The following is a 23,530-nucleotide window of genomic DNA, read 5'->3' on the forward strand; positions in this document are numbered from 1 at the left end:
GTCTTCGAGTGGTTATACAACTTATAGACCCATATTCATAAACGTAAACAAGCTTCTATAAACGTCTGTCTCTTCTGGGACCTAACTGTAAAAACAACTCTACTAGGCCCATATCCTCAAACATTTCGGAGCTTACGAGTACATATTCATAAACGTAAACAAGCTTCTATAACCGTCTGTCTCTTCTGGGACCTAACTGTAAAAACAACGCTACTAGGCCCATATCCTCAAACATTTCGGAGCTTATGAGTGGATGTTCATTAACGTAAACAAGCTTCTATAAACGTCTGTCTCTTCTGGGACCTAACATTCATTAACGTAAACAAGCTTCTATAAACGTCTGTCTCTTCTGGGACCTAACTATAAAAACAACACTACTAGGCCCATATCCTCAAACATTTCGGAGCTTACGAGTACATATTCATTAACGTAAACAAGCTTCTATAAACGTCTGTCTCTTCTGGGACCTAACTATAAAAACAACACTACTAGGCCCATATCCTCAAACACTTCAGAGCTTACGAGTACACACCCACATTTGGTAAGGTAGAGGTGTTAGTATTTCCACGGGTAGTTTTATGGCTTATTTACCGTGAATGTGGAAAAGCCCTCGTGAGAACCTGACTAATTTCCCTCGTGGCTTTGAGAAATAATTGTTGAGAGCCTAGAGCGTCTGGTAATACGGGCCTTACACGGTTCAATAATAGCCAAAGGTGTAAAACGAAGGCAGGGAGATGCGAGGCTCCTATAAGTGGGTCGGCAGGATATTTATGATGAGTGGTGTGAAGTACTCCATTGTATAAATTGATACCCGTCCGGTGGAGATGAAAATATATAGTGACGACGAAGGGAGAATAAAAGAAAATAAACAGATGCACCTTTCTGTTATAGATAGATAGATAGATAGGTAGATATAGTTGTAAGTCTGCTGCACGAAAATAATAATAATAGCCTAGTCATTCCGGTGGCGTAATTTTTTATTTTATTTGAAGGAAGAGAAAACAAAAATTAATGAAATGTAATTAGTTTTAGGCTTTTCTAGTTCAAAGTCTACCAGATAAATATGATTACGAGAAAAAGCGTTATTACATCATCGTTTGAACTCAATAAGAGAGAGAGAGAGAGAGAGAGAGAGAGAGAGAGAGAGAGAGAGAGAGAGATTCACCTATTTGTCCATTTATCTAGTTTCAATCTTAAATATATGTAGCCCAGCAGGTGAACATGATGAAATTTTGATGCAGTGATAATATGATACAGATGCAAAGTAAATGTGTGTGTGTGTGTGTGTGTGTGTGTGTGTGTGTGAGGATACATAACTAAGACAGCAAGCAGGCAATGGTGCAAGCGTGAGGAAGCGGAGGTGAGGAAAGGGAGAGAAGGAAGTCGCTGCGAAAAGGAGTTTTAACGAGATGAATAGCCTTTGACTCCTCTTGCAGGCTAAGCTCCCCGTCCCTCCGCCACCCTCCCCATGTTGTTTTTGTATGCAAGATTACGTTATGTTAGGTTATATTATGTTTATGTATGAAGGTGCTTGTTTATGCTATGGTACGTTATGTTAGGGTATTGTATGCATGTATGTATGTATGTAATGTTAGGCTATTTTATGTTTGTGCATGTATCGGTGTTTATTAATGTTAGGATAAGTTACATTAAGTTATTTCATTCATGTATGTGTTTATTTATATACTAGGCTACGTTGTTGTCTTATCTTATGTGTGTATATATGTATGTATGCATGTGGTTATAAATACTCAATAAAAGACGATGCTGTTAGGCTGTTATGTTAGGTTATCTTATGTGTGTATGTATGTATGTATGTATGTGGTTATCAATACTCAATAAAAACTATGCTCTTGTTAGGCTATGTTATGTTAGGTTATCTTATGTTTGTATGTATGTGGTTATAAATACTCACTAAAAAACTATGATGTTGTTAGGCTATGTTATGTTAGGTTATCTTATGTTTGTATGTATGCGGTTATAAATACTCACTAAAAAACTATGCTGTTGTTAGGCTATGTTATGTTAGGTTATCTTATGTTTGTATGTATGTGGTTATAAATACTCAATAAAAACTATGCTGTTGTTAGGCTATGTTATGTTAGGTTATCTTATGTTTGTATGTATGTGGTTATAAATACACACTAAAAAACTATGATGTTGTTAGGCTATGTTATGTTAGGTTATCTTATGTTTGTATGTATGCGGTTATAAATACTCACTAAAAAACTATGCTGTTGTTAGGCTATGTTATGTTAGGTTATCTTATGTTTGTATCCATGTGGTTATTAATACTCACCAAAAACGATGATGTTATTAGGCTATGTTATGTTATGTTATCTTATGTGTGTATGTATGTATGTGGTTATTAATACTCAATAACAGACGATGATGTTGTTAGGCAATGTTATGTTATGTTATCTTATGTGTGTATGTATGTATGTGGTTATTAATACTCAATAACAGACGATGTTGTTAGGCTATGTTATGTTAGGTTATCTTATGTGTGTATGTATGTATGTGGTTATTAATACTCAATAACAGACGATGTTGTTAGGCTATGTTATGTTAGGCTATTTAATGTTTGTATGTATGTATGTGGTTATAAATGCTCAATAAAAGACGATAATGGCTATCTTATGGAAGGTTATGCATGTATATGTGTATGTGCATGTTGTTATAAATATACAATGAAAGGCAACAACATGCAGATACAAAGAAACGTGCTTCAAGAGTCGACATTAGTAGTAGAAATTATACAAAAAAGAGCATCCTCCATAGTCAATTCAGAGCAGAAACAAAACAAACTATTAGTGTAGTTTAAAATGAGACGAGGCATTGCAATTAGTTATTTAGATAGCTGGAGAGTAGACTTTAATGTGGAAAGAAGGAGGACGAGGTAGAATCAGAGGAGAGAAAGATAAACGGAAGAGAACAAAGGAAAGCAGAAAAGATATGCGGTGAGTTGAGAAAAGTGACAAGCGAAGAGTGATGAGGAAATACAAGAGATGTGTGGAAAGAACAGATTCAACAGAAGCCAAGTGATCGCTGGAGTGGACGAGAAAGAAGAGGTGATGAAATACGAGAGGAAGCGAAGACATGTAAGAAGGGTAAAATGTGATGAGAAAAAGGTTAAAAGCGAAAATAGAATAGAAGGGAAGGGAGAAGATAATACAAAAGAAATGAAGAGGCAAATGTAACGATAAAAGAGTTGGTATGAAAACAGAAGAAAAGAAAAGGGAGAAGATGGAAGAAAAAGAAGATAAGCGAAGAGAAAATACAGAAGAAAAGGAAAAAATATAGGAAAAGATGAGGGGAGTAGAGGGAAGAGAGGGTATAAAAAACAGAAAAGAAATAAGGAAAGACGAAAAGAGAATAGAAAAGAACTTAGACAAAACAGGAGAAAGAGAATGGAAACGAATAAAAACATGTAGTAAGTTAGACGAAAGAGGAAAGAGTTGGTATAAAAACGAAAGAAGTAAGGAAAAAGAAAAGAAAAGCAGCGAATAGGAAAGAAAAGAACAGACAAGACAAAACAAAGAAACAGAGAACGGAAACGAATTAAAACAATGGAAGTTACACATAAAACACGTCAGGTACAACAAAGCCTGGAAAATAGATATAAAGAGAGAGAAAACAGAAGCAAAGGAGAAAGAGTGAGAGCATGGAACGGTATAGCATTAGAACTTCAGTAAAGGTCATAATGATGCTAGATGGTGAAACTATAAGACCTAGAGGCGTGGAAGGTCACTGTGAACTTAGCGGCTGCATTGTGATAGCGGAAAAGGTCAAAGGGTCATTGTATATCGTAGCTTGTTATTAAAAATTCAGACGTGTGACGGTGAATGACGCAATGAAGAGAGAGATGGACCTTTAGTTTGAAATAGCCTACTTAATAATCTTGAAATAAGGGAGAGAGAGAAGAAAAAGATGAGGTATAAAATGTGTATTGCCTAATGAAATACTATCACTTGGGATCAGTATAGTAGTAGTAGTAGTAGTAGTAGTAGTAGTAGTAGTAGAGACTCCCACCACGTACTACATCCCAACCAGCTGACCACCACCACCACCACCTACTCTTATACCTCACATCCCTCTTGCATCTCCCTCCACCCCCCCCTTTCGCTCCCCTCCATTCCCCCCCGGTGGCAGGAACTCCTTTCACTGACTCACCATTATGTATGACGATCTCTCTCTCTCTCAGTAGTAGTAGTAGTAGCTATCGTTATCATTATTATTATTACCAGTATCATCATTATCATTATTGTTATTATCATTATTTAGGGTGTAGGTAACTAGGGGTGAGGTGATAGGGGTGCTGGGTGGAAGGGGTGCAAGAGGGGGGGGTAGCGGAAGGAGGGGCGGGGCTAATATTCATGGAGGGTGCAGGGTGAAGGGTGGGAGATGCGGGAGGGTTGACGGCTGGCAGGGTGTGTGTGTGTGTGTGTGTGTTTACCGTTCTCCTCCTCCTCCTCCTCCTCCTCTTTCTTGTCCTCCTCCTCCACCTCCTCTTACTACTACAACTATATAAAAAAAAGTAAAGACATGTAGACAAGTATACAGACAGATATTTATAGATAGAAATATAAAGACAATATTCAGTTAGATAAGTTTGTTCAACTTCTGTATAACCTTGAGGAGAATGTTACGATCATTTCATTTTTATCTTTTGTTGTTCACTCCTTGGTCTGTCCCTAATCATGAAGCAAATAGACAGACAGATAGATAGATAGATAAATAGATAGACAGATAGATAGATAGATAGATAGATAGGTAGGTAGATAGATAGATAGATAAAGACAGATAGATAGATAGATAGATAGATAGGTAGATATGATATGCAAATAGAAAAGAAGATAGACATGAAGAAACGTAGATTGACAGACAGATAAATAGATAGATAGTTGCAAACAGATAAGATAGCTTGAATGTAGAAAGGTAGACATATGAATAGATAGATAGATAGACTGCCAAATTTATCATGTTTCATCTCATATATTGCGGGCAGGGTCATGTTGCAGGGCTGTCCATGGAGGTGTGGCCTGTATTGAGCAATGGCCAGAGGTGTGCCGCAGACCCGCCCCAGCTGACGTGCTGCCGCGGGTCCATGGAAAGCTTCTCCTACACCCCCGTCAGCTGTTCCTCTCTCTCTCTCTCTCTCTTGGCATCCATGTGAAAATTCCTCAAATTCTGGTTGGTGAAGATTGTGGTAATGTTTGTAGACTTCATTGTTTATTATGATTATTACATTTTTATTTTGTTTTTCAAGTAATTCACTCAGTCACTTGTTGGTGTATCTGTGCTTCTCTCTCTCTCTCTCTCTCTCTCTCTCTCTCTCTCTCTCTCTCTCTGGATCTAAAGAGAAAATCTACTTTGAGTCGGCTAAATACCGTAATTATATGGATATGAGGTTTGTAATTGTTTTTATACTACTACTACTACTACTACTACTACTACTACTACTACTACTACTACTACTACTACGTACTATGCGCTACCATACGTTCTGCATTTCGAACATGAACGTGTACATTTATCATACGTTTCACCTTCTGTCGTCTTGAAAATGTTTGTTGCAATTATGTCAAACGTTACGCTTACTTAATTATTTATCAACACGTTTATATACCTCCTCTGGCTACGTACGTATGGCGCCTCTGAAAGTCATATGATCATACATGTCACAGAAAAGAGAACGAGGCCAACTAAAAGAAAATATAATAATGATATGGCATTAAAACTCGTAAGTGAAAGTTGGAAGTTAGTTGGGAAGTTCTGTTTTTTTGTGTGTGGTCTTTTCCAGCTATTTGGATATTTCACATCCATATATATTGTGCCTTGCTATAGTGTATGCTTTATAGATATGCTTATTGGAGGGTGTGAGTTGCAGTAATGTAGGAATGTAATGAAAGCTGTTGTACGTGTATTCTCAGTAACTGACTAAGCCATATTTTTAGGTTTGAACTAAGCCTAGAGCCTTGTAAAATGTTGATGATTGTTCCTATGTGAAAAAATGTCTCACAGGCCTATTTAATGAGAGAATGGGGTTATAGAAAATGAAATAATTCCGCGCGTCGCCCTACTTCCCTGTATTATCACTTTTTACAACTAAAGATATGTGAAAAACGTAAGGTAGCTTTGGTTTAATGTTTAAGTGATCGTTTTAATGTACTGTTGATTGGGTGAAGGTCTGCAGAGGTCTTCAGTTGAAACATTTCCAGATTGGTCGCATAATTACCGTAGTTATACCTATTTGTTGCATCATAGTTTACGGGAATGAAGGAATATCGTTAATTGTAATGTACGTGACTGGAGTGCTGGGATTATATCTATATAGTATCAAATATATGCCAAGTAGAAGGGTCAAGTAGAGTGTAATGTTGTTTATACTTTATAGCAGTCATCCTTGATCGGCCTTGGAGGGTAGGTTATGTTACTTGCGGGTTTTCATTCAGCGGTGACTTTTCCCATAGATATTAACCTGAAAATGTATACATATTTTTTAGTTGTATGAATTACTTTATAGGTATTTCATTTGATACCTCATATGCTGTTTATAAAGCAGAGGAAAATTTCTATTAAGGGATATTTGGCATCGTTTCCAGAGAGAGAGATTCTTGCGGAGTAACACTACTTTCACATGACAACAAATATCCGTTATATTGGCTCTCCGAAGCATTTATGAGCAAGAAATGAAGTCGGAATAATACATACGTAAATATCCTAAGGTTAATTTGACCTTTTAACCCAGGAAGAGTGGTTAGGTAGTCTCTCGCGAACGATTATCTCATCACTACTTCGACTGGCGGAGGGAGACGGACGCGCCGCGGTCCGAGCTTATATATATAGCTGCCGCGGCGGAGAGCTCACCCCTATTACATTTAACGTAGGGTCTGTTCACGTGTGGTTGTGTGTCGCTAATTTTATTAGTATCACACACCACTCGATATAATCTTTGTCAAAAAAACTAAAAAAATCACAAAAAAAATATAAAATAACAAAATCCCCATAAAAATTGCAAACGGCTCTAGGAACAGAAGTTAAAAAAAATCCAAGGAAGTGTTTGTGTGTGACGTTGGTAAGTATGGTGGACAGTCTTTGTTGTTCTTGGTCTTCCTTTATAGCCTTTATCCTCCTTTCCATGTTTCCTGCTTTCAATTTAAGTGTGCATGCGTGTGGCTCACTAATACATTCTCCGCGGTGGCCGCCATATGGCCCACTGGGGGGCTCGATCGGGGTGTCATGGCGGATGGTCTCAAGGACGAACACAGACCGAAAGGGAAACGTGACCCATTGAGTGCTGACCGACGTGACCTGTGCTGAAGGTCGTGCTGGGTCAGGGTCACGTGGGTGTGGCTGTGAGGGGTCAGGAGGCTTGAATGAAGATTGGGTTTATTAACACTGATATATCGCATCCTTCATAACCAACTGCTAATCTTTCGCCATATATTTACTAACCTTTAACCCTCCCAGTAAATATTTAAGGCTCCAGGAAGACCATAGGAAAGAGTGTGAGTGCTGGAAAGGGTTGGGGAAGGCCGGGAGGGATGAGGAATAAGGTTGTTTGGTGGGGTAGTCTTCTGCTGCTATAGTAATTTTCTATCAAAGTTTAAACCTCTCAGAAAACCTTGGAAGCCTTCAGGAAGACCATAGGAAGGAATGTGAGGGCTGGAAAGGGTCTGGTAAAGTGGGAAAGGATGAGTAAGGAGGTTGCGTGGTGCAGTTGGTGGTTGGGGTTTTCCCGCTTGAAGCAGTGTGGGTGGCGGGTGCGGGCATGTGGTGTGTGCAGGGGCGGGTTTTTTCCATGCCCCAGCTATTGCGTGTCCTTATGTGCGGCATCTCATTTGCAGCGAGGTGTTATTTTGTTAATTTGGCAGGTAGATGGCAGTGGTGTAGTTCAGCTGTGGGTGCGTGCACGTGGAGTGTTGACGGTGGTGGAAGGTCACCACCTACGCTGCCTTCGGTTGGGATTTTTATAGTATGGCTTGAGTGGTTAGTTGGGTTGGTGTGGAGGTCGACCGGGCTACCTCAAGGTTAGGGTATAAGGTTAGTTTACATTAGATTAGGTTAGGTGTTGCTTCCTTTTTTTTTTCTGATTGAATAATTTTCCAATATTTTTTGGTGGATAGTAGCATTTACTTGTAATATTTTGTAAAATTGCAGCATACAGTACCTGTGCATAGCTGTGTTGCTCATCTTGGTTGCATTGACCCTTTTAGACTGTGGTGGGTATGAACCTATTACTCTGGTGTAACCAGGGCCAGTGTGACATCTGGGCTACCACGTTTGCCTTCCCCATGTTTACCCAGGTACCCATATGTCAACCAACTCGAAAGGAAGGATGAACAGCTGGTAATATATTAATTGGGAATGTTAGATTTATGTTCACTAAGGTGATAGTTTTCCATGTAGGAAATCTACTTGCCTAGTGATAGCCAAGAGGCAAGGGAGCTTGGTTGCCTCTTTGGTGCAGTTATTAGCGTGCCTGACTAAGAATCTGCGGGCCTGGGATTGTATCCTGACCTGGGCAGTCTTCGTGCAGGACACCCAGCTGTTAATTTTATTCCATTCTGGTTGATCAATAAATGGGTTGCTGGGGAAACCAGGGCAAGGTAAGCTGTAGTAACCGATATTGCACTGGCCTTGTATCTGTAGGTAATTGGGTTCTTGATTACCATAGCCCAAAGGGCCGATGGTATGGAGATGAACATCCCATGTGATGCAGGGCTAATAGTGTATGCTTTAAACGTTACAAAGGGAGCTACCTCTCATACAGGGGTACCTCGAGGATTATTCAGCAAACATGACCAATTTATTGCAGAAGTAGGTGAATCATTTATGGGTAAAACTTTTCCTTGTAGTTTCTACTATAAAACATCTTTGGAAATGGGGTTAAAAGCATTTTTCAGATGGCTGTGAGTACCTGGTTTAAAACTATAATAGCATTGCTGTCTGGAATCCCAGATCTACTGTGCAGCTTGGGATGTATATGTAAACTAACATAACATATGGTAGTAACTTGTTGCTCTACAAATGTAGAAAGGATAGTAACGAATTGGATGCACTTGAGCTTTTTCCTAGCTGCTTTATGGGATTAATTACAATTACTTGATTGAGCAGCATACCTTACCCATATATATATACTTTTTTTGTCTGAAATAACGTATTGCTAAATAACCAGTATGCCTCTATGCAGGCCAAGTAAAGTCTTGCAGAAGCACTACAGCACTTGGGTTAATACTCAAGTTGGGCTGTTACCATTGTTTGGGTTAAGCTACTAATTTGTTTTTTATATGCTATCCCCATGCGAGTTAATTTAGGTTCCAGGCCTACCTAAAGATACGGACATTAAATTTCCACCAAATTATCAACATGGTCCCATTGATTGTTGTGGCTCAGAATGGCTGGACTTTTTGTGGAACGTTGCACAAGATGGCGCCACTATAAACACTTGCCTGCGGGCTGGGACTATCAGGACCCTGCCTGTGAAAAAAAAAAAAAGCCCAATTGTGGAAGGACTTTTTTTTATGATCTGGTGCATTTTGGAGTCTATTATTAAGTATTTATTACCTTTTATGCCTGCTTAGTAATGAGAAAATTAATAGTATATACTTGGTTGTCATTTCAGGTGTGACTTGGCTGCAAGATGAATCCCAGTGGACCCAGCTATCCCCTTGCTTCACTCTATGTTGGAGATCTGCATGCTGACTGTACAGAGGCCATGCTGTTCGAGAAGGTGTGTCTTTGTTTTAGAATGGAAGTTTTATTTATAAACAATTTTGCTGATCTATTAGTGTTCAACAACCTCTATTAGTGTTCAACAACCCAGCCTTCTATCTGATTTGGTATGGATTTTCTCCCTCCCACCCCCACCGTCCAAAAAAGTGTAATTACATATGTAATCATTCACAAGGAAGAACCTTTTTTTTATTTATTTATATTTAGTATCATGTTAATAAATTTGAATTTTGAAATATAAGTATATAAATGAATGAGGTGAAAAGTTTTTCATACAGGGGGATTTAAGAACAAAGGCCCGTCCACACAATCGAGCACAGGCAAGCGGTCTGCCCGTTGACAGGCTTACCGCTTGTGCCCGCTGAAAAACTACTAGCTAGTGGGCACGAGCGAGTTTTTCAGCAGGCACAAGCGGTAAGCCCGTCAACGGGCAGACCACTCGCCTGTGCTCGAGGGCACTGCTTGATCATGTGGATGGGCCTAAGGAGTCTGCAAGAGGCCAGTTGGCCTATACAAGGCAGCTGCAAGTAAAAAAAATATATATATATATATAGATATAGATAGATAGATAGATAGATATATAGATATATATATATACCTGGGAAGCTTTCCGTGTTCACGTAGTTATACCCCACTGTCTTTAACCTGTGGGCTTCGGCTATGGGAAAGCCGAGAAGTGGCTGAGAAACGACAAAATCACATTGCATTTTGAGACTAAAAAAGAGCATGGAACGTACATCAGAGTACTCCTCTCATAACCATAAAGCCATTAAAAACATCCATTATTTTTGGGTAGTGTTTGTTACAAAATAAACAGTAGTGATGCATGGCATCTAGCCGAGAGTCGCTTGTTGTCTACTATGGAGAATTTGACAAGTGATTACTGTATGGATGGCTAATTGAGTATGCCATGACATTACAGCACCACCTATGACAAAAAAGCCCACCTCAAGATCACTCGCCCACCACAGTGACCTCGGGCATTCATGGTGGGTTGCGCTATGTCGCCACCGCCTACTATTAGCTCGAATTGGGTGTTTTATGGCGAGCCCTATTTATGGTCCACCGTACCACAGCCACGACTCGTGAAAGCCCTAAAAAGGGTCTGCCGACGTTCTCAGGTTAATTCGTTCCTAAACATCACTATTTATGTGACTGGACATACTGCTTTTAAATGACTTTTACAATGAGAGGGCAAGGGTGAGGTGGTAGCAGTGAATGCTCTGTTGCTTGTAAAAGCAAAATCTGAGGTGCACCATGTATATTGGGAATGCAATCAAAGATGCATCCAGACACTTCCTTCCTCTGAAATGTTACTCAAAACTATCAGAACATTATAGTTCTACTAAATGGCCAGCTGAAAAAATATATACTTGGCACAGACAATGGAGATATCCCATGAATAAATGTCTGATAAATTTTTTAGCCGTTTCTGGTACAGTACCAAAAGTGCCGTGTCCTCAGTCTCATGGTCAGACAACAAGAATTATAGTAGTTATGTGATATTGTGGGTATTTGCTTTGTTAAAATTCTTAGAAATATAAGGATTAAGTGGGTGCTGCATTATGTGCTGGGCCATCAGTTACCAGCAAATCAATGTTGTACTTGTAGGTTAGGCCCTTCAGTTGTTATTAGTGTCTTGGATAACAGTGTGCCAGTAATGGGTCGGGAAGTATGGATATGGGATTCCAAAAGGAGCGATGTGTAGTTTGGAATGCATGTAAATCCTGATGGTTTTGAATTACTTCTGGATAATGGGTGCATTGCTTAGCTGTATTTGCTTCCAATTCAAATTCCTAATACCCAGCCAAATCTAGTTAGTTTTCCATTTCTTGATGTTATACAGTATGATAGGAAAATAACAAAGAATTTAGGTTATATATCCTGAAGTTTGAAGGATGTGATATTTATTATTCTTTTATTTCCAGTTCTCGACAGCTGGCCCGGTGCTCTCCATCCGTGTGTGCAGAGACATGATTACCCGTCGCTCTCTGGGCTATGCATATGTCAACTTCCAGCAGCCAGCAGATGCTGAGCGTGCCCTTGACACCATGAATTTTGATGTAATGAAAGGCAGACCCATTCGTATCATGTGGTCCCAGCGTGACCCCTCTCTTCGAAAGTCCGGCGTTGGCAACGTCTTCATTAAGAACTTGGACAAGTCCATCGACAACAAGGCTATGTACGATACATTCTCGGCCTTTGGAAACATTTTGAGTTGTAAGGTGAGTAGTGATCAGTGCTTATGTTTATATGCAGTGTGGTTTGTGTTTGAATAACCTTTTATATTAGGAATTCTGTGGTCCGTTTCACCTAGTGGCTTTGTATCTGCAAGTTACTATTCCTAAATTTCAAATAAATTCCCCTAACAAATATGAAATATTCAAGAATTTCAGTATTGACTAGTTTATACTTACCATAAATATTTTTCTTTCTAGGTTGCCACGGATGAATCTGGAAACTCCAAAGGCTATGGCTTTGTCCATTTCGAGACTGAGGAAGCTGCCAGAAATGCCATCCAGAAAGTGAATGGCATGTTGCTCAACGGCAAGAAAGTATATGTAGGTAAATTCATTCCAAGAGCAGAGCGAGAAAAGGAGTTGGGTGAGAAGGCCAAGAGGTTTACCAATGTGTATGTCAAGAACTTTGGTGATGATTTGGATGATGAAAAGCTCTATGAAATTTTCTCAAAGTTTGGAAAGATCACAAGCCATCGTGTCATGTGCACAGACGATGGGAAGTCAAAAGGATTTGGCTTTGTTGCCTTTGATGAGCCAGAAGCAGCCGAGAAGGCCTGCGATGACCTTAATGGCAAGGAGATGAATGGCAAACAAATATATGTTGGACGGGCTCAGAAGAGAGGAGAACGTCAAGCTGAACTCAAGAAGAAGTTCGAGATGATGAAGATCGAAAGGATGAACAGGTACCAAGGGGTCAACCTTTACATCAAGAATCTTGATGACACAATTGATGACGAGAGGCTTCGGAAGGAGTTCTCCAACTATGGTACAATCACCAGTGCCAAGGTCATGACTGAAGATGGGCGATCCAAAGGCTTTGGGTTTGTATGTTTCTCCACTCCGGAGGAAGCCACAAGGGCTGTGACAGAAATGAATGGCCGCATTCTGGTGAGCAAGCCACTGTATGTGGCTCTTGCTCAGCGCCGTGAGGACAGGAAGGCCCACCTTGCATCGCAGTACATGCAGCGAGTGGCTGGCATGCGCATGCAACAGATGGGGCAGATGTTCCAGCCAGGTGGCACAAGCTATTTCATGCCCACCATGCCCCAGGCCCAGCGCTTCTACACACCACAGATGACCCAGATCAGGGCCACTCCTCGCTGGCCTGCTCAGCCTGCTGCCCAGGTGCGTGCCGGGGCCCAGGCCACCACAGCCTTCCCCATGCAGGCAGCACCATTCAGGTCTGCACCACGACAGGCTCAGCCTGGTGGACCCCGCAATGTCCGTCCCATGGCCACTGCTGCTGCCGCAGCTGCCCAGCAGCAACAGATCCCCAACCTGCTACAGGCTGCCCGGCCTGTGGCACCCAGTGCTGGGGGAGTCCCACCACCCGCTGCCCTGTCAAACGCTGCTCGGGCTTCTAACTACAAGTACACCAACAACATGCGCAATCCCCCAGCAGTGTCTGGCGGTGGCCCGGCAGCAGCAGCCTCGGTTGCCCCAGTGGCTCAGCCAGCAGTGCACATTCAGGGCCAGGAGCCACTCACTCCCTCCATGCTGGCCTCAGCCATGCCCCAGGAGCAGAAACAGATGCTTGGGGAACGTCTCTTCCCTCTCATCAGGGAGATCTACCCCGAGCTGGCTGGCAAGATTACCGGCATGCTGCTTGAGATTGACAACTCTGATCTGCTCCACATGCTGGAGGACCGCAACTCTCTCAAGGCCAAGGTGGAGGAGGCTGTGGCTGTGCTCCAGGCCCACCAGGCCAAGCAACAGGTGGTGGCTGTGGCCGTGGCTGCCCAGAAGAAGGATGACATGTAGAGTGACTATTACCAGCAACAGCAGCAGCCATCTCCTCCACTCACTGTTTTTCAAGCTGCACTCTCCTTGTTTAGTTTCTTTTTTGTGCCCTGTTATTGGAGTATCAGTTTTATTTTATGGGTTTCATTTCTAAGGTCATGATGTTTAACAGGCCATAATTTTTTATGCAGTTCTGACTCCAATAGAAGAGGCATAATTTAGGTTCGACCACAACCACGTGAACAGTCTGTCAAGTAGGTGTCAATATACAAAAAATCTAAAAAAAATCGTAAAATATAAAAAACCTTAAGATGCGTAACATTACAGCTGCTTATAATGTAACCTTTACGTTCATTATAATGCAATTGTGGCAAGTCTGAACATGGTCAACCAAGGATGTTAGTAGGGAATAAAAGTTTCTAGTTGAGACGGTTCCGACCTGCCAATAAGTATTAAACATAGTAAAATGTGTAAAACAACAAATGAAATAAAATGTAAAACCTTTTATAAAAACTGAAAATGCCCTTCCAACGGGCGAAAAATCCCATAACAGTTCCATCAGTAAAATGTTTAAAAAAATTTTGTAAGCGTGAGAATATATGAAGAGGATATTGGCAACAATAAACTTCTGTTTCTATAACCTAACACTTGAATTATTAACCTAATGGTGTTACTATAGTTACAGAAAGTAGGAAGATATGCTGTGTACAAAGTGGGAGGAACAAGTGAGAATCCTGAATGAGGAGACTGATGGGCAATAAACGGAACAGTGTAGAGGGATGTTATCGGCCTGAAATTCCTTGGTCCTGCCATCACCAAAAATAGTACTGGCTGAAGACCCAGTGTTGTAATTTATTCGTGGTCATGACGGGCGTGGAGAGGCGTAAGTGTAGAAAATGGGAGTCCAGGGATATCTCTACTCCTTGTACCGTGGGCACCTAAAACTCTTGGTAGGATCAGGATAAGTAACCAAATATGGATAATAAATAAAGAGCAGCAGCTGTCCCCGGTGAGAAGGGCATCTGGCGGCCAGCGTGGAAAGCAGCACAAACACAACAGGAGCAACAGCTGATTGGCAACGTGAAAGGACTCTTCAAAGGAGGCAATGGCAGAGGGGAAATAAAAAGGAAAGTGAGGAGTCCATATGGAAGGCAGTCAGGGCGAGGGTTGGACACGTGACCTCCGAGGCGCCACCTTCATGATGATGCAACTGTCACCGTAAGCTTGTTGCCCCTCCTCACCCTTATGTAAAGCCCCTCGTAGATGTTCCTTTGATTTACATGGACTGCTTTGTGAGCCTCGTGATAGTTATACATGACTTCTACACCATGAACGGGAAAAAACACCATTGAAAACCCGGTTAATCTTCTCTGTGGCCTTGAAAATAGTAATGGGAGGTAGATAAGGTTAAGTATTAACTTTACTCTCCTTTTTTTCTCTGTCTGTTTCAGCCTCACATTGGCCATAGATGAGACTTAGTCAGTGTATACCTTCACTTTGTACTAATGTTCCTTGGGAGACTGTTACGAAAGGGTACATTCATAGATATCATGATGACAGTCTGATAACCTGTGTGTGTGTGTGTGTGTGTAGCTAATAAGATGCCCAGCCCGCCCCGTACCCAGACAGTGTGGCCGCCTGTCTGTTGCTGAGCAGTGTGATTGCCTGGCCTTGTGTGGCACGTAGGTGAGTTATGGTGAACTTTGCCACTCCTGCTTAATGGTTGCTGCCTTCCCCTGTAACCCCTTCCCCCTGTTTACTCTCCCTGCATGATGCTTGGACTGTGTCATGGTAGTTACTGTTCACTGCAATGATGTCTGATGTGAGCTTATTCAATTCCTCCCTGAAAATGATGGGCCTTTTGATATTTATTGATGGTGGCCAATATGGAAATAAAGGTAGCTTTCTCATGCGAGTTTAATGCTGACGTTATGTATTGTATTTTATTTCTCTGAATGCAGCGCAGTAACTATCAGCTTTCAGAAAATTAGAGAAACTTCAAAATATTGATGTAAAGTGTTTAAGAGTGATTTAACACATTGCATTTTGGCAGCCATGGGGAGGGGTCAGGATAGGTTAGGTTAGATATAGTTCGTTAGTTAGTTAGATGATTCCTATCACTGAATTGGCCTTATTAACCTTTTGTAAAATATGTTCAAATTTCATTTTGTCACCAATGATAACTGTAATTCTTGCTTGTCACTTCATACAATGGAGTCAAGCAAATATCATAAGTTTTCTGCAAGTCCATTTCTTTTTCTATATGCATGTATTATTTGCATTTCTCATGGTGGAACTTGAGAAGCCATTCATCATCCCATTTTTCCTTCTTATCTAAATCCTCCTGTAATGTCATTTGATCCATCTGTCTGTTTATCAGCTTGTCAAAAGTTAGAGGGAGTTAGAATGAATCCTAACCCTGCTTTATTCTATCTTTTTCAGGAGACAATCCAAAAACTTCAAAAAACTTTAAGACTGTTGTTTTCTCCCACAGATGATGAAGGTAGTGGGAGTTATTGGAGCGGGGGCGGCTGGGCTCTGTGCTGCCCACCACATCTCTGCCACACCTGGCATGACACCTGTTGTGTGGGAGAAGGCAGCCAAGGTGGGAGGCACCTGGGTGTACACGCCACAGGTGGGAAAGGATGAACATGGCCTGCCAATCTTCTCCAGCATGTACAAGAACCTTAAGTGAGTGATGGTCTCAGCAGGAAACTTCTGTCCCTTGTAACATCATTGGTTGACCATCTTCGGGTCCGACCATTGCTGGGGAGAATGAATATTTTGTTTTTAAGGGATGCCAATCCTTAACTGTCATGTATACATTTCCTGTCATGCCACTCATGATACTAATTTATGTTTTTATTTTATTTCATGTTTATTTTAAATTTTATGGCTGGCACATCAGGAGAATGTGGGTTCTAGTTGTCCCTTCCTCTCTCATGTAGGAAACCGCTCCAAATTAGATAATCCGTGAGCTGTGTGAGATATATACATACTTGGTTCTCCATGCACAATGCACCATAATTATCATGGCCGCCATCTCTTTATGTGAGGAAGGAAGGAAGCCTAACCTGACTTTATCTTCTCCCAGAACCAACTTGCCCAAGGAGGTGATGCAGTTCCCCGACTTTCCCTTCCCAGAGCAGGAAGAATCCTTCCTCCACCACACTGACGTCCTCGGTTACCTGGAGGACTATGCCAAGCACTATGAACTGCACCAGTACATCAAGGTAACGCTTAGCTGTTTATTAAGAATGATTTCCAGGTCGTGAAAGCTTTAATTATACACAAAAGACTTAAGAAGCACAATTGTGGGAAAAGGAGAATGAATGGCCTCCCCAATTTGCCCTCTGAAGTATGAAGACCAGGCTTGATCTGCACAATTTACAAGGGGAGCATTGAAGTGATAAAATTATTCATTGGGACAAGTTTGATGGTATTTAAGTAAAGGATTTTTGTCTTCCCAGCATTGTACTCCAGTAAGAGATGACTCAATCCTTAGATCCTCTTTATCACCCATTGCCTGTAGTATTGTGTAGCCACTGTTGGTTAATGTTGTTTTGTTTGCACCAGCTTACATTTATCCTCATCAAGTACCTATAGCCTATTGCTTTAGTCATGATTTAACACCAGTGCCATTCCTCTACTATGTGGTTTTGTTATGGCCATCCATCCAGTTTGGGTGTAACGTGGAGGAGGTGAAACCAGTGGAACAAGACGAGGAACCCACAAGCTGGAGTGTTACTGTGAAGGACCTTGAGGACTCCACCACCACCACCACTGTCTGTGATGCCATCTTTGTGTGCAATGGGTGAGTGAGTGTGGAAGAGGAAGCATGTGAATGAAGTGATGCGTAGATACAGACCTGTTCTCCTGACCCAATTTCTCTAATTTCACTACCAATTAGACTTTTTTGCCACCAAAAACTATAATCGGTTGGTAGGCCTAATAGTATATGCTTCATCAGCTTTAACCCGTCCGCTGCGAATGGCACGGATTTGGCTTTTACTGGTAGCCTGGTAACATAAATTTTACTCCCAGGTCTTTCTCTGCCTCTGTGTTGGATAGTGGAGTGTTTCCCATGTGGTATTGGTATGCTGGATATCCCCTCCCAAGGTGCAGGACTTTACATTTTTTCCATTGAATTGTAGCAGCCACTTTTTGTTCCACTCCTGTAGCTTGGTGATGTCTTCTTGTAGGAAATCTGCAGTCAAGGGGTTAAAGCATCACTAAATATACATCTTTGAGGCACTGTATTATTTTGGTTACTACGGTGGGAGTGAGTGGTAGGTGTTTTCTCAGTTAGTGGCGCAGTAATGGAGGGAAGGGGTATTGCGGAAATCAGTTGACTGAGAGTGCACTCGATTTAAAGTTATCCATGTAAAGAAAAAAGGACAGATATTATAATAATTTTGGTGTTCATTAGATGAGCGTAGGAGTGGAATATGATGTTAGCTAATTTTCTTTACGAGAATGACTGTCTCAAAAATCCACCTATTTTAAATATTATAAGAAATCTAAGTTTAATTTAGTGATGAGATGATATATGTAGCTTATTTGGGAATAGCGCATCACTGATTTTAGTATCCACTGGGGCTTTTAGATTCAGTCTTCACAGGTACTAAGGGCCTACTGAATTATTTATTTACCCCAATGTTCTCCTGTTCCAGCCATTACTCTGTGCCAAAGATCCCATCAATAAAGGATATTGAAAAGTTCCATGGACGTCAGACTCATAGCCATGATTACCGGGAGCCTGAGCCTTTCAAGGGGGAGAGGGTGGTGATGCTGGGTGCTGGACCGTCTGGCTTGGATATCTCACTTGAGGTGGCTGCTGTGGCCAAGGAGGTAATTGTCTCAACACAAAACTATATACATGAATCATCTGTCTGTTTGATTAGCCGACTTGACTAATCAATCTATCAACTGGTGGCATCAGGTGAAAAATTGGAATTACTCTATCGATTGGATGATCATATGCCCATCTGGTAGTTATATGAAGAAAAAAAAAGGATCCCTTGCCTCAGGGTCAAAATTTGCTTTCCAGGTCATCCTCTCTCATAACCACCCCATCCAAATTCCTTCGGAGTTGCCAGCCAATGTTCGACAGACGCGAGGGATTGTGGCAGCACATGAGAATGGCTTCATCTTTGGTGATGGGTCTCGAGCCGAGGCTGATGTCTTAATGTACTGTACAGGTAGGCAGTGATGGCTGTTGTCTGATGTTACTGGCATTATGTGAAAATTATAGATTACTTGCATAATAAAAGGCACAGTATAGATGGGTATGCTAGATAGGGAACAAGTCCCACCCTAAACATGAATATGAAGGAAAGATTGATATAAGTCAGAGGATTAGTAAGTGCTGTACTGAAGCAGATTATGTTTACCTTATTTCATCCTCAGGGTATGAGTATACATTCCCATTCCTCTCGGAGAAGTGTGGAGTGACTGTGGAAGACAGCATTGTCAAGCCACTGTACAAACATATCATCAACGTTAACCACCCCACCATGGCCTTCATTGGAATTCCCTCCCAGATTGTCCCCTTCCCTCTCTTTGACATCCAGGTATGTTGAGCAAAGTTGCATCATGTACTGTGGTGTTATGGAAGTCAGGGTAGAGATATGGGTACTGGCTGGGGGTGTTACAGGTATATGCAAGTCATTCAAGTTTTCTGTTTTCACGTGGGTTCGTGCTAGACTAACCAAAACTTATCTCACCACTTGCTTTATTAATCAATAACTGCTGTTATTCTGATGGAAAATGTAGTTCCTGTGCCTGTTTTGCTTTCAAGCCTGTCAAACAAATTAAGGGGATTTTTTGTTTTGTTTTTTTTTTTTTTTTTTCCAAATAGCAGCATCATGTTTCTTGTCTCTTTTGGTCTTAACAGTGTTCATCCAATGTACATATTCAGCCTTTAAAGGAGTCAGCCATTTGTTGTACTTGCATCAACCTGAAAATGAGGTTTAGCCGTGATCCTTTTTATATAAAAAATGTTTTTCACCACAAATTAACCCTTACAGCATGTGAAGTTTTATGGAGCATTAGAGGTTCATACAATACTTTAAAGAAATGTTATGTTACAGCATCAACAGCCTTTGTTTAAATTTTTTTATAGGTGCAGTATTTCATCAAGACTGTAAAACAAGATATTGCTTTACCCAACAAGACAACAATGGAGCAAAGCATTCAAGCAGCTTTTGCTGATCACTGGAATAAGGGTCAAGCAACTAGGCATTTTCACAAATTAGGAAAGAAACAGTGGAATTACAATAATGACTTGGCTGCGTTGGCCGGTATTCCACCTCTGCCTCCGTATAATGAGAATCTTTATGATTTTGTGTCACAACATCGTAAAAAGGAGCTCATGTATTATAAAAACATGAGTTTCAAAATAACTGGCCCAGATACATTCCAGCATCTGAAATGAAGAGTGTTGAATTTATCATGTAATTAAATAGTTTTCTGAACATTGTAACACTCGAGTCTGGTGTGGCCTTATGACTGCTGACTTTGTTTTGTTAGCAGTTGAGTAACAAAAAGACTCTAATCTGTGATGAGACCTTAACCTGTTGACCCACCTGTGTGACCTCTTTGCCTTAGTGTGGGGATCATTGATCAGATTTGAGACCCAGCAAAATTCCAAGTGGTTGCTAGCATAGTGCAACTAGACCTAGCACTCTCAAGGGAAATCTGACAAGTATGTACATTGTAAGGTCTAAGAAAGCTAAAGATAGTCAGTCATCACCATCATCATCATCAAATGGGAACATATGCCAGGGTTATTAGTAAAAATGATTATACATTGTAGGATATTTGCTCAAGGAAATCATAGTTAGCTTTAGTGAAGGAAGATCGGATAGTTTTAAATATAAAAGTTGGTTAATTTATTTGTATTCATGAAGTATTAAATAGAAGCTTTGGGAATGGCTAGAGTATGTTATTATTGCTTAGTTATTTGTATATATGTAAATATTGTACTATACTTTTTACTAATGTCATGTGCATATTTCTACTAACCAAGTGCTTTCAGTAATTCAGGAGTGGTATTAATCTTATTCATTACAGTAGATGTCTATCAATATTTCAACACCTTTTATCATTGATTAGTCTACAATCCTGCCATCATCTGTGATTGAAATACACGCTGATGTATTTCACATGTCAGATATCTTTTTTTTAGTAAACAAAGGTGTGAATACAGGTAGATCACTCAGTATGTCAATGAAAGGCCCTAAACAAGAGATAGTTAATAGAATGACAAGACAGTGCTAGTTGACTTTTTATAAGTAAGGGCTGGTGATTATCACTCCAAAATTGGCAGCTTGTCTTGTCCCGCTGGGGCCCAGAACATAAAGGGTTTTAAGAAGCTTTTTTAGGCTAAGTGTATGCATCATGTTGGTTGAAAAAAAGGGCATCTGTTATTTGAGCAATTAGGTGAGAATGTAAGAAATATATATGATAGTTTAGCTGATATTAACTGTGCCTTTACTCTGAGTTCCTCTAGTCTGAGTGGCAGGGGTTCCTCTATTATGAGTGTTAGGTGCATTTACAGAGTAAGATGTATCCTACTATATTTATCTATCTTATACAGGTCAAAAGCATTATTTTTTTCTCAGTACTGTGGAAATCTATAGGACAAATAAAAGGAAATTTCTTAAATCCTTCAGAAGGTACTTTTCATCCTACTTCTGGCTCATTATCTAGAGCCATGCTTGAATTGGAAAGGCTTGCATGTGTGGGCTGCTTACTGTCCCAGGTACACGTGCCCTCTGTGTGTTCTGTTTCTTTGCAGTGCCTGCAAAATATTGTTTTTCTTGGCTAGTTTGTGTTTGATCCTCAAGAGTGCTTTGCTTTCTTCTGGTGTGAGTATTGTCCTGCCGAGAGAAATGCTTCATGTGGCTGACACTGGCTTTGATATGTGTGATGCTTTGCACGTGGGAACAAGAGATAATTATAAGTGAATGCTTTTTATTGATCATTGAGTTACCTATTTGTGAGCTTTAGTTGAGTTTTCATATATAAGACTATACCATTGCAACAAGTTTTGCTTCTTAGTAGTTGTTACAGCACTGCTAAAATTTGTATAACTTTCCCCAATGATTTTTAATTTAAACAAAGTTCAAACTTTGCTTTCATACTTTGTTTTGTTTGTTTGACCTAAACTTGCAATGCTTACTCACATTTTTTATTTTTTTATTAACTCGGATTAAGCAAAGTTGCATGCATATAGCAGATATCTTTTATTCCATTGTTGGCCAGAAGAGATAAATATTCATCCAAGTTTATACATTTATAACTGATAACCCTAATTGCATATTCAGAGATGATCTCAAATACAGTTTTCTTGATATCTAAACAACACAGCTACAAAAAATAATTTAGTTATTTAACTAAGAATAGGAAAACATAAGTGAACAATTAATCAAGCTATGCCCACCTAAACAGTTGAATTTTATCAATTATTCAGATTGCATTTTGCAAAGTAGAATATTGGGAAATACTTTAGATATCAGTTATGCAAAATGTGAATGAACACTCCATAATCCTTATTTTCATATGTTAAATTCATAATCATATGGCCACAAGGTAGTTTTAGTAACAATCATAATAAGTAATCACTGCAACGAGAAAGCATTTATCCCCATTCTGGAGACTGGTGCTCAACAAAACCCTTGGCACAGGTGAGGTTCTTCCTGGCAGTGCTGACAGGAGGCGCCACAGCAGTAACCAGCCAGGCAATGGCTGCAGAGCATACAGGTGCTGTGCAGCATCTGAGACGCTCTGGTGGCCAGGTACAACGCAAGCACTCTCTGGGTGTTGAGGGCATGCGGCAGTACGTGGATGAGTTGGCAACCTTGGCCCACTTACCTCCTTTGGCACCACATTACATTTGGATCTATAAGATAATCATCTATAGGCTTGTATTCTCAATCCTTAGATTTAAGCAGCAGCGGTACAGTTTGGAAGGTGATGGGCGTGTGAGGGAGTGGCGAGGTGGAATGGAAGTCAACACTACGTGGGAGCTGGTGTGGCTTGTGGCGAGGGGATCAGTGAATATCTTGTGGCAGGATTTTCCCAGGGTTTTCCTTCTTGTTTTCAGGATGCTCAGGCAGAGGCTTGGAATATGAGAGATCAAATGCCACTTTCTTGCTCGTCTCACAAACCTAATAAATTAATTTGTAATTGGCAGTTATAATATTTCACCCTGATAACATGTTCCACAGTGAGTGGTAAGAGGCAACAAAAAGGGGGCAGCTTCATTATTATCATCTTCATTTTGTGACCAGGTTTATCAAAAGGGCAGGCTGGGGTTACCAGCCATTTGGCAATTCTGATGAGTGTTGTATGTCACTAAATTCAACCTACTGTAACATTGTAAGAGCTATTTTTCGTTCATTGCCTCGCATTAATCAGTCATTAGGATTATATACAGGGGGGCATTTTGCCTCACCCACCCTATAATGCCAACCCCAAGGGTTCCCTTGAGCAGGTCTACATGCCGGCCCCCTTAATTCCCATCCACCCAAAGTACTACTTGGAGGAAGAATCCATACTCAAGGAACAAGCTTTGTGGGCATCCTCTCAGCCTCCTCCACTCAAGATTGTTACAAAAGCAACCTGGTGAGCAAGGTTGACTTCTGACAAGAAATATATTCATAAATAATATAGAAAACATATATTGAAAGCTTGCTCTATCTAAGCACTTAAGTCTTGACATAATAAGGTAACGCATTGGAAGACTACATGGATACCATATTTAGGGAAATTCAGATAATGTATGGTTTGACAAGAAGTTTGTTACA

The 23,530-nt window shown here is 40.6% G+C and overlaps 2 protein-coding genes across 4 annotated transcripts; both read left to right on the top strand.

Moving 5' to 3' along the window:
* Positions 1 to 6,857: 6,857 nt before the first annotated feature.
* Positions 6,858 to 14,363, top strand: LOC127003337 (polyadenylate-binding protein 4-like). The gene is made up of 4 exons (XM_050869851.1): positions 6,858 to 7,078; positions 9,629 to 9,736; positions 11,667 to 11,963; positions 12,177 to 14,363. Exons 2-4 carry the CDS (start codon positions 9,647 to 9,649, stop codon positions 13,737 to 13,739), a joined length of 1,950 nt encoding a protein of 649 aa, XP_050725808.1. The 5' UTR covers positions 6,858 to 7,078; positions 9,629 to 9,646; the 3' UTR covers positions 13,740 to 14,363.
* A 365-nt stretch (positions 14,364 to 14,728) lies between these two features.
* On the top strand, positions 14,729 to 22,891 carry LOC127003340 (uncharacterized). 3 transcript variants are annotated; one of them, XM_050869853.1, is made up of 9 exons: positions 14,729 to 14,936; positions 15,170 to 15,404; positions 16,213 to 16,409; positions 16,813 to 16,951; positions 17,399 to 17,532; positions 18,392 to 18,569; positions 18,769 to 18,919; positions 19,128 to 19,291; positions 22,409 to 22,891. In XM_050869853.1, the coding sequence occupies exons 3-9, from the start codon at positions 16,213 to 16,215 to the stop codon at positions 22,853 to 22,855; spliced, it is 1,410 nt and encodes a 469-aa protein (XP_050725810.1). In that variant the 5' UTR covers positions 14,729 to 14,936; positions 15,170 to 15,404; the 3' UTR covers positions 22,856 to 22,891. The 3 variants fall into 3 exon arrangements, with proteins under 3 accessions (XP_050725810.1, XP_050725812.1, XP_050725811.1); XM_050869855.1 differs by lacking the exon at positions 22,409 to 22,891 and adding an exon at positions 19,843 to 21,388; XM_050869854.1 differs by lacking the exon at positions 15,170 to 15,404.
* Positions 22,892 to 23,530: the final 639 nt, after the last annotated feature.

Source organism: Eriocheir sinensis, chromosome 25 (genome assembly GCF_024679095.1).
Source record: "Eriocheir sinensis breed Jianghai 21 chromosome 25, ASM2467909v1, whole genome shotgun sequence".
Lineage (NCBI taxonomy): Eukaryota > Metazoa > Arthropoda > Malacostraca > Decapoda > Varunidae > Eriocheir > Eriocheir sinensis.